At 44.2% G+C, this 16,773-nt stretch overlaps 1 protein-coding gene across 3 annotated transcripts in view; it reads right to left on the reverse strand.

Moving 5' to 3' along the window:
* The window catches only part of LOC139265122 (cytokine receptor common subunit gamma-like), a 90,083-nt gene that overhangs the window by 25,661 nt on the left and 47,649 nt on the right, over window positions 1-16,773 (reverse strand). For all 3 annotated transcript variants that reach the window (XM_070882029.1, XM_070882031.1, XM_070882028.1), the window contains exons 4-6: window positions 12,223-12,365; window positions 3,479-3,644; window positions 1,956-2,046 (exon numbers count right to left, since the gene is read on the reverse strand). In XM_070882029.1, coding sequence (XP_070738130.1) covers window positions 1,956-2,046; window positions 3,479-3,644; window positions 12,223-12,365 — 400 coding nt within the window. The remainder of the gene's footprint in view (window positions 1-1,955; window positions 2,047-3,478; window positions 3,645-12,222; window positions 12,366-16,773) is intronic.

Here is a 16,773-nt window from a genome sequence, read left to right on the forward strand (position 1 = left end):
GTCCAGAGAATTTTGGTAGATTATAACGTATGCATCTGCTATAACTTCCGCCATCTCTTCTAATACCTGGGATGCATTTCATCAGGACATGGGGACTTGTCTACCTTGAGTCCCATTAGCCTGTCCAGCACTACCCCCCTAGTGATAGTGATTGTCTCAAGGTCCTCCCTTCCCACATTCCCGTGACCAGCAATTTTTGGCATGGTTTTTGTGTCTTCCACTGTGAAGACCGAAGCAAAATAATTGTTTAAGGTCTCAGCCATTTCCACATTTCCCATTATTAAATCCCCCTTCTCATCTTCTAAGGGACCAACATTTACTTTAGTCACTCTCTTCCATTTTATATATCGGTAAAAGCTTTTACTATCTGTTTTTATGTTTTGCGCAAGTTTACTTTCATAATCTATCTTTCCTTTCTTTATTGCTTTCTTAGTCATTCTTTGCTGTCGTTTAAAATTTTCCCAATCTTCTAGTTTCCCACTAACCTTGGCCACCTTATACGCATTGGTTTTTAATTTGATACTCTGATTTATTTCCTTGGTTATCCCTTCTCTGGTTACAGCTGGTTATCCCTTCTCTTACCGCCCTTCTTTTTCACTGGAATATATTTTTGTTGAGCACTATGGAAGAGCTCCTTAAAAGTCCCCCACTGTTCCTCAATTGTACCACCGTTTAGTCTGTGTTCCCAGTCGACTTTAGCCAACTCTGCCCTCATCCCACTGTATTCCCTTTTGTTTAAGCATAGTACACTCGTTTGAGACACTACTTCCTCATCCTCAATCTGTATTACAAATTCAACCATACTGTGATCACTCATTCCGAGAGAATCTTTTACTAGGAGATCGTTTATTATACCTGACTCATTACACAGGACCAGATCTAAGATAGCTTGCTCCCTTGTAGGTTCTGTAACATACTGTTCTAAGAAACAATCCCGTATGCATTCTATCAATTCCTCCTCAAGGCTACCCCGTGCGATTTGATTTGACCAATCGATATGTAGGTTAAAATCCCCCATGATTACTGCCGTTCCTTTTTCACATGCCTCCATTATTCCCTTGATTATTGTCCGCCCCACCGTGAAGTTATTATTTGGGGGCCTATAAACTACACCCACCAGTGACTTTTTCCCCTTACTATCTCTAATCTCCACCCACAATGATTCAACATTTTGTTCATTAGAGCCAATATCATCTCTCACAACTGCCCTGATATCATCCTTTATTAACAGAGCTACCCCACCTCCTTTCCCTTCTTGTCTATCTTTCCGAATTGTCAGATACCCCTGTATGTTTAATTCCCAGTCTTGGCCACCCTGCAACCACGTTTCTGTAATGGCCACCAAATCATACCCATTTGTAATGATTTGTGCCGTCAACTCATTTACTTTATTTCAACTGTTGCGTGCGTTTAGGTAGAGTGTTTTAATACTAGTTTTTAAACCATGATTTTTAGTTTTGACTAGCCACCTGGGGAATAACATTTCCATGAGGGTCTTCTCAATGTCCCACCATAACTTTGGCAGAAGGTTGATGTTTCTTCAGGATTTCACGCCTAACTTCATCAAAGATACAGAGTGAGATCAGGACAATTCCCACCCCATACCCCTGCCCCACAACCGTCTACTTGACCTCCACTCAATCACATCACATGGTGGTATATCTCACTATGTTACAATATCACCATGTAAAGAATCACAGAGCCACATCTCACCTCAGCGCTGCTTGTGGGTGCATTTGTGAGAGTGGCCCTTCAATAGAACTGTAGCCCTCGACAAAAGAGTTGACAAATACTATATTGTATACCGTGAGTGGCATGTTATAGATGTCGAAGTGGGTGCATAGTGCATCCTGGCGATACACTGGTAGCAGATGAATGAAAGAAAAAGATGGTGCAGCATGGTATAGTGATATATAAATAACAATATTTGGGGACTCGTGTTGTTTGTAACTCACCTTTCGCTCCTCATGAGAGAAACCACGAGTACAATTAATCCCAATAGTGAAAGTACAGAGATTAAAGTATGGAGTCCTTCTTTTGAATTCACTGTAAATAAAAATAACAAATTCTGCTCACATTTTTCAGATATTTTTCAATGTTTCTTTTAATTATCAGTACATTTTCCTGCTGCCTTCATACCCCTGACCCCATCCTTAAATAAGCAATTTCTCTCACTATCAATGCAGTTCGGTTGCGAAGTGTGGTTCTGCAGAACCAATCTGGTTTGGGGAGTTTTTCTTTTCTCTCCGCCTGCCTCTGTCCTATTCTCTGACTGCTCCTACTTTTCTGCTGTAATACAGTATTTAACTCCAGCAACTTATAGAAATCTCCCCAAAGTTTCCCAATGAAATTTGGCAACCTCAACTGGTGGGTTGTACTGATTTGAGAGTTTGAATTGTCATCGTCAATGCTACTTGCTGGCCTCTCCTGGTGGATAGGCCATATGAGAAATCGAGAGCTCTCCTGAGTGCCCCCGCCAGCACTCCCCCCCACCCACCTTTTTCTATGAGAATTCAGAAGAATCGTGTGCCCTTTTGGGGGAGCCACTCCGCATTACGGCTATCACAGAGTGAGTAAAATTATCTAATTTTGAATGTGTAAGAAGGCTGAATTGCAACTAACAAAGGTGCAAAAATGCACCATATTCAAGCTTCCCCATCTTTCCCATCAGCAGTCTTCTCTCCAGGTGTAATGCTGACTTTGGGCGATTATATAAAACGGGAGATAGAGAATAGCATCCCGTTTCGCATCCCTTCCGATTTGTATTACCATTGTTAGTCCCCCAACATGTTGTGTTCATTTTATTTCCCCAAAATAAAATCCTACGATTTGTTTTTAGAAGCATGGCTACTTGGAAAAGGGTGGTACTTAACAAATCAGATGGTTAGACATCTCCTACATTACAACAGTGCCTACACTTCAAAAGTGCTTCATTGGCTGTAAAGCGCTTCAGGATGTTGCTGATGGGAAAGGTCATAAAAGGTACGATCTAAAGGCAAGCCTTTTTTTTCATTCTTTCTTTAAATACAGCTATTCACAGCTCTAGGACTTGGGTTCATGGCCAGTCCAGGCTCATGGGATAAAAACATTCCTCTCTCTGATAGCTGTACAGTTCCTATGTGAAATATATTTGGGAAATGTAAGTCTGATTTCTGGTGAATGCAGGCCCACATCACAAAACTGCATGGTTCACACTCAGACTGCGCGTTGCACAAACCAATCGAGCATTGGGCAGTTTGTGACTGGTAAATGGACCTTTTAAAAAGTGCTGATGTCATCCTGTTTAATCCCACTTGTTTGCTGGCTCAGAGATTATTAGCTTTCTTCCTCAGCCACTTTCTATAGACATCCTGTGTTATTAATATTATCGGAATATATACAATGCCCACAGCACCAAAATAGTGTTCGGGGCAAACATTATTAGAACACTGTTTTTACGAAGATCTAGTCTATTGCATTACATATATGTTTAATTTACCTATTTGGGTGTCATTTCTTCCCCAGTAAACAGGTAAGGTCCACTCACTCCACAGGTCAGTTGTGCCACAATACGGGTTAATCTTGCTTTGCACTTGAAAGGTGTAAAGTTTCTCTGAATCCACACTTGCCAATTTAAACCTTGTTTGCTCAGTGACTGTTGCACTCTGTTTGAACAAAACAAGAAAAAGTAGAATCTAATCAAATTTACAATCTCAACACAGAGGCCAACAATATAACAAACTTCTGTTATTTGTAAGGAATTCCGTTCACATCAACATTTTCGCAGATCCTCAGTAACTTGCTATTTATAGCATAAGGAGGAAGAGAAAATCCAAGCTTCTCTGAGGTGAAGCATCATGGACAACCAGTTTTTTAAAAAATGTATTCGTCCATGGGCGTAGCTGGCAAGGCCAGCCTTTATTGCCCATCCCTAATTGCCCTTGAGAAGCTAGTGGTGAGCTGCCTTATAGTGGTGAGAGACTGTGATCGGAGCCCAGGGGAGGCGTGAGTTCGGGGCCAGGGCCCCAGGGGCAGCATGGGCCAGCCCACACTGTGATATGTGTGTGTACTAGGTCCGTGCAGCAGAGCAGGTCTCCAGTCGTCTTGGGTAATCCTTGTAACTGGACTAAGGGCTAGCTCTGTCAAACCCGTGTGGTGTCTGGTGTGCAACGGCCACCACACGTTAAAAAATCCATGCACAGGCATCTTCCACCCTTCAGGATGTAGTTCAGGTCCTTCATTGAAGCACCTGTGAACTCATCCTTTTTGGCATGGAAGCAAGTCATCCTCGTTTCAAGGGACTGCCTATGATGATATAGTGGCAAGTCACTTGCTGGGCCATTTCAGAGGGCAGTTAAGAGTCAACCACACTACTGTGGGTCTGGAGTCACATATAGAACAGACTGGGTAAGTATGGCAGATTTCCTTACCTGAAGGACATTAGTAAACCAGATGGGTTTTTACAACAATCTAGTAGTTTCATGGTCACCATTACTGATACTAACTTTTTATTCCAGATTTATTAATTAATTGAATTTAAATTCCGCAGCTGCCCTGGTGGGATTTGAACTCATGTCCTGGATCATTAGTCCAGGTCTCTGGATTAGTAGTTCAGTAACATAACCACTATGCTACCATACCCAAGGTTCAACAATTTATAACAATTGATATCCAGTCAATTGTCACAGATTGTATTCAGACCTCCTCACAACCCATTCAAAAATGCTAACCTTTGATCCCTAAGCTGGACACCGTATGAAAGTTTGCTCACAAGCTCCTCAATGGAAGAAGAATGGCCGCTATGACCAGGTGCTAGATCTCTCAGTATATAGAAGAAAATGTGAGGGCAACATCTAGGCAACATAAGAAAGCACAGGGGATAATGTATCATACATGGGAAAAGTCTGATCATCCAGTATCCTGTGAACGAAGAATTTTTGTTTAAATTCTTAAATACACCTTTTCTTTTTCCTTACAATTAAACCCTCTTATTCGATGTCCTACATCCAAATTAATGAACAACTGTATAATATTTTCTCTTAACCTATCGTACCCTATTGAAATTACCAGAGCTCATTCAATCTGCCTTTCATTGATATCCTACTCAACTCATTTTCTGCACACATTCTGCGAATACTGAGTCCATAAGTGGAAATATCTACAATTATCTATGAAATATTAAATAGGCTAAAGTCCATCTTAGTTTTAAGTTTAAATTTTTGTGTTGAGAAATTCTCTTCCTAAACCTCTCTACCTCTCCTCCTCTCTCTCCTCCTTTAAAACCTACCTCTTTCACTATAAGAACATAAGAACATAAGAAATAGGAGCAGGAGTAGGCCATTCAGCCCCTCGAGCCTGCTCTGCCATTCAATAAGATCATGGCTGATGTTCTACCTCAACTCCACTTTCTTGCACTATCCCCATATCCCTTGATTCCCTTAGTATCCAAAAATCTATCGATTTCCGTCTTAAATATACTCTCAGCCTGAGCCTCCCCAGCCCTCTGGGGTAAAGAATTCCAAAGATTCAGCACCCTCTGAGTGAAGAAATTTCTCCTCATCTCAGTCCTAAATGGCCGACCCCTTATTCTGAGACTGTGACTCCTGGTTCTAGACTCCCCAGGAAAGATCCTGTATGGTAAAAGAGTAATGATGTTAAATTTACAACTACAGGGAGCGTACCAGTCAGCAACATAGTCTGAAGCAGCTGTCACAGCTTTTCGTTTATTTTTTTATCAAATTCTTGAGAAGTAAGCATCATTAAAAAGGCCAGCATTTATTGCCCATCCTAAGAATGCGGTGGATGGGCCTCCTTGGTCACTAATTTCCGGTGAAGCGGAGGTACTCGAAACAGGTCTTCTCTGATATCCCCAAGTATGACTAGACTGGTTTGTAGACTTGGATCCGAGGGTATTACTGAGAGTGCACAAAGCCCACATTGTTTTAGCTGCAAGTTGTTTTGCAGCAGTGGTAATGAAATCTTCTGCCAATGTGGAAGATGTACAATGCCGCAACATAGAAATGCCCAGCCCACCAAAACTATCCAGAAATTATCACTTGCTACCCAAAGGCAACCTAGTTTTAAAAACATGTTTTAAGCAAGCCTGGTCCATTTCTGAGAGAAGTGTGTTGTGAAACGTTGAGAAGTTTGCCGTTGGACCTCATTTGAATAATGTCACTATGTAAAGTGGTCTTTTGCAAGGCTGCAGCAAAGTCTACTATTGCTTCACTAAATTGCCTGAAAATCAGGTCGGGTGCAAATTTGTCTCGCTGTCAAGGCTCACACATGAAGAAGGCCTTCTATTTTTCATTCTCGCTCTCTTTATTTCCTTCCATCACTGGTAAGGTAAACTAATTTAAAAATTGGACAAGAAAAGTACCCCATCATGAATGACTACCTTGAAGAAATGAAAAAATATGGGGAAAGAAGAAAAAGATTTTATCTGCTAGCAGGAGTGAAATTCCATGCACCATCAATATGTGACTAGTTCATCAAAGCCAACACATCACTGTCAAAGTATTTAAAAGATTTTGACAAAAAATATAAAGATCATAAAAACTGCTGCCAGTTTAACTAATAGGTGCTGACTCTGAGGTGCTTGTATTTACTGATGGCATTTGCCTGGAGGTGCAAAAGCCAGAATGCCATTTGCTTTTTGCTCCTTTAGTATCTTCGAGTAATTTTAAATTCTTTGGCGGAAATTGGTATGCTATTGGTCACCGGCCCGACAGTCTCCTTATGTGGCTCGGTGTCAAATTTTGTTTGATAACGCTCCTTGGGATGTTTTACGACATTAAAGGCGCTATATAAAGGCAGGTTGTTGTTGTTGAAAGAAATGATACAATCACCTGTTTCCAAGTCAGATACAGAATTGGTTGGATTCAGAATAAAGCTCCCTTGATTCTGCCTCAGCAATGCGGTGTTTTTCCCTGGTGTTTCAAACAAAACCCCAGGAGAAATGCTTGCCCTTCTTCAAAGTTACTGTTGTGTATCTGTAAAGCATGCACTCCCATGTTCCGCCACCAGGGAGCGCATCCCCTGAAGTCCCAAGGGATCCCAGCATCCCTTGGGAGCACTGATATAAGCCGGCCCCAAAGGCCTGTTCCTCATTCTGGAGTGTCTTAATAAAGACTGAGGTCACTGTTACTTTAACCTCCCTGTGTGCAGTCTCATCTGTGTTAGGAACACAATAACTGGCGATGAGTACACAAATCCAATGCAAAGATGCAGCAAACTATGGGCATCCTGGAGAAGTTCTCGGAGGGTGAGGACTGGGAAGCCTATGTCAAATGGCTAGACCAGTACATTGTAGCCAACGAGCTGGACAGAGAAGGAAGCGCTGCAAAAAGAAGAGGGGTCCTCTTCACGGTGTGCGGGGCACCGACCTACAGCCTCATGAAGAATTTTCTGGCTCCGGTAAAACCCACAGATAAGTCGTATCAGGAGCTGTGTACACTGGTTCGGGAGCATCTTAACCCGAGGGAGAGTGTGCTGATGGCGAGGTATTGGCTCTACAAGTGCCAGCGATCTGAAGGTCTGAAAGTGGCGAGCTACATCGCCGAGCTAAGGCGACTTGCAGGACAATGTGAGTTTGATGGCTACCTGGAGCAAATGCTCAGAGACTGTTTTGTACTGGGCATTGGCCACGAGACTATCCGATGAAAACTTTTGACCGTAGAGACACCGACCCTCAGTAAGGCCATTGCGATAGCACAGGCATTTATATCCACCAGTGATAATACTAAACAAATCTCTTAGCACACATGTGCTAGCAATGTTCATAAATTAACTGGAACTGTGTTTGCGAGCAGAAATGTACAGGGCAGAAACCACGTGTCTGCAACTGCCAGCAGGCCTCAAGTACCCAGGTTCTAAACAAATTTCCTTCCCTTTTTGAGCCAGGCATTGGAAACTTTTCTGGGGTGAAGGTGCGGATCCACCTGGTCCCAGAGGCACGACCCATTCACCACAAGGCGCGAGGGGTAACTCACATGATAAGGGAGAGAGTGGAAATCGAGCTGGACAGGCTGCAACGCGAGGACATCATCTCCCCAGTGGAATTCAGCGAGTGGGCCAGCCCGATTGTTCCAGTACTCAAAAATGATGGCACGGTCAGGATTTGCGGCGATTCTAAAGTAACTATTAATCGTTTCTCGCTGCAGGACCAATACCCGCTGCCTAAGGCAGACGACCTATTTGCGACGTTGGCCAAGCTCGACCTGACTTCGGCCTGCATGACGCAGGAGCTGGAGGAGTCTTCGAAGGGCCTCACCTGCATCAACACGCACAAGGGACTGTTCATCTACAACAGATGCCCGTTTGGAATTCGGTCGGCTGCAGCGATCTTCCAGAGAAACCTGGAAAGCCTACTCAAGTCGGTACCACACACGGTGGTCTTTCAGGATGACATATTGGTCACGGGTTGGGGCACCGTCGAGCATCTACAAAACCTGGAGGAGGTCCTCCAGCGACTGGATCGCGTAGGGTTGTAGCTGAAGAGGTCGAAATGCGTCTTCATGGCAACAGAAGTGGAGTTTTTGGGGAGAAAGATCGCGGCGGGCGGCATTCGGCCCACAGATGCCAATACAGAGGCTATCAGGAACATGCCCAGGCCACAGAACGTCACGGAGCTGCGGTCGTTCCTGGGACTCCTCAACTATATTGGTAACTTCCTACCGGGGTTAAGCACCCTCTTACGCATGTGTTATTGCGTAAAGGTGAGAACTGGATATGGGGAAAAAAACAAGTAATTGCTTTTGAGAAAGCCAGAAACATTTTATGCTCCAACAAGTTGCTTGTACTCTATAACCCGTGTAAAAGACTTGTGCTAGCATGTGATGCGTCGTCGTATGGAGTCGGGTGTACTACAATAAGCTAACTTTGCGGGGAAGTTGCAACCTATGCTTCCAGGAGCTTGTCTAAGGCCGAGAGGGCCGATGGCATGATTGAGAAAGAGGCATTAGCGTGTGTGTTCGGGGTAAAGAAAATGCATCAGTACCTGTTTGGCCTCAAATTTGAGCTGGAAACCGATCACAAGCCCCTCATATCCCTGTTCGCTGAAAACAAGGGGATAAATACTAATGTCTCAGCCCGCATACAAAGGTGGGCACTCGCGCTATCAGCGTATAACCATACCATCCGCCACAGGCCAGGCACCGAGAACTGTGCGGATGTTCTCAGTCGGCTACCGTTGCCCATCACGGGGGTGGAAATGGTGCAGCCTGCAAACTTGTTGGTGGTGGCGCAGCCCACAGACTTGTTGATGGTTATGGAAGCGTTTGAAAATGATAAATCACCTGTCACGGCCCGCCAGATTAGGACTTCGACCAGCCAAGATCCTCTGTTATCCCAAGTAAAAAACTGTGTACTGCATGGGAGCTGGGCCAGCATCCCCGTTGAAATGCAAGAGCTAATCAAGCCGTTCCAGCGGCGAAAGGATGAGCTGTCCATTCAGGCAGACTGCCTGTTGTGGGGTAACCACGTAGTGCTACCAAAAAAGGGCAGGGAGTCGTTCATCTCGGATCTCCACAGCATACACCCGGGTATAGTAATGATACCGGGCCAGATCCCACGTGTGGTGACCCGGTATCGACTCTGACTTAAAGTCCTGTGTACGGCAATGCAGTGCGTGTGCTCAGTTGAGCAACGCGCCCAGAGAGGCACCACTAAGTTTGTGGTCCTGGCCCTCCAGACCATGGTCGAGGATCCATGTTGACTATGCGGGCCCGTTTCTCGGTAAAATGTTCCTGGTGGTGGTGGATGCCTTTTCAAAATGAATTGAATGTTGAAATAATGTCGGGAAGCACCGCCACCGCCACCATTTTTGGTCATGTTTGCCCTCCACGGCCTGCCTGACATACTGGTCAGTGACAACGGGCCATGTTTCACCAGTGCCGAATTAAAGAATTCATGACCTGCAATGGGATCAAACATGTCACCTCAGCCCCGTTTAAACCAGCCTCCAATGGGCAGGCAGAGCGGGCAGTGCAAACAATCAAACAGAGCCTTAAACGAATCACAGAAGGCTCACTCCAAACCCGCCTGTCCCGAGTACTGCTCAGCTACCGCACGAGACCCCACTCGCTCACAGGGGTGCCCCCGGCTGAGCTACTCATGAAAAGGACACTTAAAACCAGACTCTCGCTGGTTCACCCCAACCTGCATGATCAGGTAGAGAGCAGGTGGCAGCAACAAAATGTAAACGATGGTCGCGCCACTGTGTCATGGGAAATTGATCTGAATGACCCTGTGTATGTGCTAAAATATGGACATGGTCCCAAGTGGATCGCGGGCACGGTGAAAGCTAAAGAAGGGAGTAAGGTGTTTGTAGTCAAACTAGACAATGGACAAATTTGCAGAAAGCACCTGGACCAAACGAGGCTGCGGTTCACAGACTGCCCTGAACAACCCACAGCAGACACCAACTTTTTCGAGCCCACAACACACACCCAAAGGATCAACGACACCACGCCGGACCAGGAAATTGAACCCATCACGCCCAACAGCCTAGCAAGGCCAGGCTCACCCAGCAGCCCTGCAGGGCCAACAACACGCCAGCCCAGCGAGGGCACAGCCAAAATACCAGAACAGACATTTGTACCGAGGCAGTCCATCAGGGAAAGAAAGGCTCCCGACCGCCTCACCTTGTAAATAGTTTTCACTTTGACTTTGGGGGGGAGTGATGTTGTGTATCTGTAAAGCATGCACTCCCATGTTCCGCCACCAGGGAGCGCATCCCCTGAAGTTCCAAGGGATCCCAGCATCCCCTGGGAGCACTGATATAAGCCGGCCCCTAAGGCCTGTTCCTCACTCTGGAGTGTCTTATTAATGACTGAGGTCACTGTTACTTTAACCTCGCTGTGTGCAGTCTCATCTGTGTTCGGAACACAATAGTTACGACCTGATAATGAAATTATGGAAATGCATAGTTTTTCTTGAGATTGTGGTTTAACTACTGGAAATGGAAATTAGCATTGCAAAGCATTGAAAACTTTGGTAATCCAGCTGTAGAATGTAGAAACGTTGTGGAGAATCGCATATGGAAATATGAGAGAAGCCCAATTTTCAGACTCGGCCCTAATGGCACGTCACCGCTGTGATGGATAATCATGGGCACATTTCTAGTGGCAATGGATAGTCACACAGTAACTAGTGCAGCAATTTGTCACAAAATGAATTAACACACTATCACTGACTCAGGACTTGGCAGAAGGTTGGGAGAAGTTGCACACAAGCACAAAGAAAGGTAAGGCAGGAATATTACTGTAAAGTAGCAGTAAAGAACATATAATAGGGCCCAAAATTCACCACCTTTGGAGCTAACTTAATTTTGCAAGTGTCGCCAAGGTTATAACGCCGTCCTTAACAGGTCATTTTTTTTAGTTAAGGATTTTATGACATCACTCAGGGTCAAACCCACCCATAACGCCATTTTTGTCCGTTTTTGCGAATTTCACCAATACGGATTTTTCAACAACAGTGCTGGGGACCACTGGGGACCGCCTTCAAAAACCTTACCTTACCAAATCGGAGTCAGAAAGAAATCGGCGTTACAGACGCCATCTTGTTTATCTCCCTCGGCCGGACACAGGAGCTCGGCGCTGGGCTTCCAAAGAAGCCCAGGGTGACGGGGGGGAGGTGGAAGCCAAGCCGGTGATAGGGGCAGCAGCAGTGGGGGTTCCTTTCAGCCAGGGATAGGGGCAGCAGCAGCGGGGTTATTCGCCCGGGTATAGGGGCAGCAACGGGGGTTCCTTTTGGCCTGGGATAGGGGCAGAAAATGCTGGACATCTCAGTGGGTCAGCACAGGTTGTTATCATCCTCCTTACTACAGCATGGGCACACACCATATCCCATTAATTGGTGGGTCCATCGGATGGACATGTGAAGCTTAGCAGTAGCTGATTGCTTTTCTGCAAACCAATTATGATATGCACCAAGTCCTGCCCATATGTGTGTGTCAGCATACCTTCCCCCAAGTAATACCGTAAAGCAGTTATCATCCCAAATCTCAGAATTTTCTCGGTAACTATATGCCAGACATCTGCCTTAATTCTGGTGAAAAGATCTACACAGAGCAGCTTGATCCAAGGCAGAGAGAGGAGACCTTCATCCTAGTTCCCAATGGGATAAGGATAATGTACTTCTGCTACACCGTCCAGTTCCTAAAAATTAGTAGTTATCCTTTTTTTATAAGGTAAAGTTCTTGCCAACCTTTAAGACAAAGCGTTCACTGCCACACTATACCTGCCAGTCTTTATCCTTATTACTCTGGTACCTCACTCTGTACATCAGACATCTCCGTCGTGGCATCGGTGCTTCCCAGCTCAAAGAGAGCCCGTTGTTGATCGTGGCATTCACTTTCAGGTTTCCAGGAGCATTGGGTTTCACTGAAAAGTATGAATTGAGTTTTTGTCCAGTTAAAGAAGTGGATCAATCCTTGCATTTCAGAGAGTGATTCTTTCAGAAAAAGATTGTAGCTCAACAGAATTGGAGTGAGTGAACTGCCCGAGCTTCAAGAGCTATCATCATTTGTGAACAAATGAAGGTGCAAATCCAATGCAATAATTATATATTTTCAATATCCCTAACATTCACACACAGTCAGTACGTCCAAGCCCAAGTACTATCAGTGGGATATCGTAGAAGGCCTTTTGGGCTATAGGTATACTTTATTACCTGCATTTGCCAGTAAAGTAATAAAGCATACTGTGGAGCCTTTTTGCATACAAAGTTACCACTGTTAAATTAAAAAGTAAATCATCCAACAGAATATTAGATGGGACCAGTTAAATTAAACAGATTAAAAATGGATCATTTGGCTTCTGTTAACAACTCTGATAAAGCAAAATGGTGCACAATACCGCACAAGAGTGTAAGTCATGTTTTGCTGGTATACTTTTTAATTAAAAAAAATTCTTGGCTCAAATACATTTTCTTGCAATAACAGGCCATCAGAATGGTCAGGGCCCTTGCATGAAAAGTAAAATGCAGAAGGCTGCGGGAAATAACTAGCTGATATAAAGACTTAACAGCGAAGGAATGAGAAAGGGCCATTCAGCCCATCCAGTTGACTTCATCATTCAGATCCCATTTCACGGATCATTCTACTTACTTTTCTCCTTTCCCCATTCCAAACCCATATCCCTCTTCTCTCTGGTTAATGAGGAACCCATCTGATCCTCTTTGGAATGCCCAGTACCAGTTGGAAAGTTTATTCCACAGGTCAACGCACCAAACACAGAGAATTTATTCTTGAGCATTTTAGCTTCTTTAGCTTATAATCATGCCCTCTGGTTCTCCCAACCAGCATTTCATATGATTAACATCCTTACACCCATATCTATATTTTGCAAGGCTCTTTGTTAAAAACTTGCATTATGTCCCCCTCTTAATCTCATTTACTTCTAACAAGATTTGATTTTGTTTCTTAGCATCTCTTAGTTCAGAGATCTGAAACCTGAAATGAACTTGCTTACAACATTTTTCAGAGCTGTCCTTTGTACTGATGTTTCCTCCCAAAGTTTGACTTCAAATAGTGTCTGGGAGTGTCAATACCAATCTTTCCTTCTTACTAATCAAAATCATAAACATTTCTTTACCATTTTTACTGAAGGTTTATTTTTACTGAATAAACCTTTGCATGTCCAAGTTCTTTTCCCTCAATGTCAGAAAACTTTATGATTTAAAAATAATATTAAAAGCACTGTGGAGTCATTGCTTGTGTTATATTCCCTGGAATTTAGAAGGTTAAGGGGTGATTTGATCAAAGTTTTCAAGATATTAAGGAGATCTGATAGGGTGGATAGAGAGAAACTATTTCCGCTGGTTGGGGAGTTTAGGACTAGGGGGCATAGTCTAAAAATTAGAGGCAGATCTTTCAGGAGTGAAATTAGGAAACAATTCTACACGCAAAGGGTGGTAGAAGTTTGGAAAACTCTTCCGCGAAGGGCAGTTGATGCGAGATCAATTGTTAATTTTAAATCAGAGATTGATAGATTTTTGTTTAGCAACGGTATTAAGGGATATGGGGCAAAGGCATGTATATGGAGTTAGGTCACAGATCAACCATGATCTAATTGAATGGTAGAACAGGCTCAAGGGGCTGGACGGCCTGCTCCTGTTCCTATGTTCCTGTGGGTGGTCCCGTGTGCTGCATTTTCACTTGCCTGAGTTATCCGGGAAGGATGCTGTATTATTATTTGCTGTGTTATTTTTTCTATATTAGGGGTGATTTGTTTTATGCAAGTTACATGTAATTCACTAGAGTATTTAGATAAAGCGTAGATCCCATTAATACATCTGTTGTCTCTTCAAGTCTACTACATAATAACAAATTGTAAGAAATTTGTAAAAAGAAAGTAATTGCTTCCAAATTATGATTACACCGTTGCTAATGTCAATACCAATAGTTTCAAAAATCAGCACATTTACAAGAATACTTTATATCTTGCAAATTCTTAGCTAAGCATTTCTCATACAATGGTGCAGTATTAAAATCTACTTCAAATAGACCTTCATTGCTGATTCTGTGATCCTAATCTCAATCTCGAAGTGGATATTGTACACCTGAAAAATTATGCCTTTATGTGGGATGGGTGTTTTGTACCAATTTGCTTCTGCATAATTCCATGTTGGGCACCTTTGCAGTTCTGAGCACATTAACAAGAACGAATCTGCAACAATGCATGAAATGAATAAAGACCATCAAATGTACTCCTTTTAAAGGTCTACTATAAACTTTACCCAACCCATTTAATCTCCTTAAAATACATTCTGCACAGTTTTCTCCTACCTCTGGCTCAGTGGGTAGTAATCTCACCTCTGAGTCAGAAGGTTGTGGGTTCAAGTCCCACTCCAGGGACTTGAGTACAAAAATCTAGGCTGGCACTTCAGTGCAGTGCTGAGGGAGTGCTGCAATGTCGGAGGTGCCGTCCTTCGGATGAGACATTAAACCAAGGCCCCGTCTGCTCTCCCAAGTGGGTGTAAAAGATCCCATGGCACTATTTCGAAGAAGAGCAGGGGAGTTATCCTTAGTGTCCTGGCCAATATTTATCCCTCAATCAACATAACAGAAACAGATTATCTGGTCATTATTGTTGTATATGTAAACTTGTATTTACTCTGTACAGCCATCAGAGGGCTCATCTCCTGGAGTCCCAAGGGATCCCATAATCCCTTGGGAGCACAGGTATTTAAGGAGGCTTCACAGGTTGGAGAGGCACTCTGGAGACCTGCAATAAAAGACTACAGTCACAATTTACTTTGAGTTCACAGTGTTCAGTCTGAATCTTTCTCCATACACAACAACTGGGACAAGATACAGATAACGAACCCAAAGATGCAGAGAACAGTGGGCATCCTGGAGAAATTCTCGGAGGGAGATGATTGGGAAACCTTTGTGGAGCGACTCAACCAATACTTCGTGGCCAGCAAACAAGATGGGGAAGAGAGCGCTGCCAAATGAAGGGCGATCCTCCTCACCGTCTGTGGGGCACCCATATATGGCCTCATGAAGAATCTGCTCACTCCAGCGAAACCCACTGAGAAATCGTATGACGATTTGTGCACACTGGTCTGAGAGCATTTGAACCCGAAGGGAAGCGTTCTGATGGTGAGGTACCAGTTCTACACCTACAAAATATCCGAAGGCCAGGAAGTGGCGAGTTATGTCGCCGAGCTAAGACGCCTTGCAGGACATTGCGAATTTGAAGGATATTTGGAGCACATGCTCAGAGACTTTTTCGTACTTGGCATTGGCCATAAAACCATACTTCGCAAACTTTTGACTGTAGAGACCCCAACTTTGAGTAAGGCCATAGCGATAGCCCAGGCGTTCATTGCCACCAGTGATAACACTAAGCAAATCTCTCAGCACACAAGTGCTGCTACAAGTACTGTGAACAAAGTGATGTTGTTTTCGAATCGTAACTTACAGGGCAGGTCACACATAACTGCAGCTACATGTACGCAGATGTGTCGGAGTCCACCATCAAGGGTGATGAATGCAAGGCCATTAACACCTTGTTGGCGCTGCGGGGATGATCATCATTTCCATTCATGCCGATTCAAAGAGTACGTTTGCAAGGGCTGTGGAACAATGGGACATCTCCAACGAGTGTGCAGGCGAGCTGCAAAACCTCTAAAACCTGCAAACCACCTTTTGCAGTGGAGGACAGATCCACGGAGGATCACGACGAACCAGAGCCTCAGATCGAGGAGGCAGAGGTACATGGTGTAAAGTCCTTACACAATACCACAAATCCACACAAGGCACATTCTATGGACAAGGTCACTCCATGACCTGAACCTTTATTCACAGGACCAAGAAGTGATGACCCTGAGTGGGACCTTCCTTTATATACCTGGGTGACCAGGTGAGGAGTGTCTCCCACAAGTTCACCCCCTGTGGTCAAGATGTGCATTTCTTACGTATATACAGTATTGCAGTGTTGTTACATAAAGGTTACATACATAACATCACCTCCCCCTCAACATCTTATTGGGATCATAGGTTAAGTCTCTCGGCTGGCTTATGCTCTCTCATGGAGCACCACAGTTAAGGCTCTGGTTGTTGAGCCTTGGTATGCGTGTCTGTCACCTGTGGTGATTCCGGCCTGTCCGGGCTGACCGCAGCGACTGTGCATGCTGCTGAATGTTCTTGTTGCTCGTTCACTGGCGGTGGTGTGAATACAATCTCATGATCTTCCTCAGGTTCCTCAGTGTCCATGCTGAACGTTTTTTTTACTTGGTCCAGATGCTTGCGGCATATCTGCCCATTGTTAAGTTTAACCACTA

The sequence above is a fragment of the Pristiophorus japonicus genome, chromosome 6 (genome assembly GCF_044704955.1).
Source record: "Pristiophorus japonicus isolate sPriJap1 chromosome 6, sPriJap1.hap1, whole genome shotgun sequence".
Taxonomy (NCBI): domain Eukaryota; kingdom Metazoa; phylum Chordata; class Chondrichthyes; family Pristiophoridae; genus Pristiophorus; species Pristiophorus japonicus.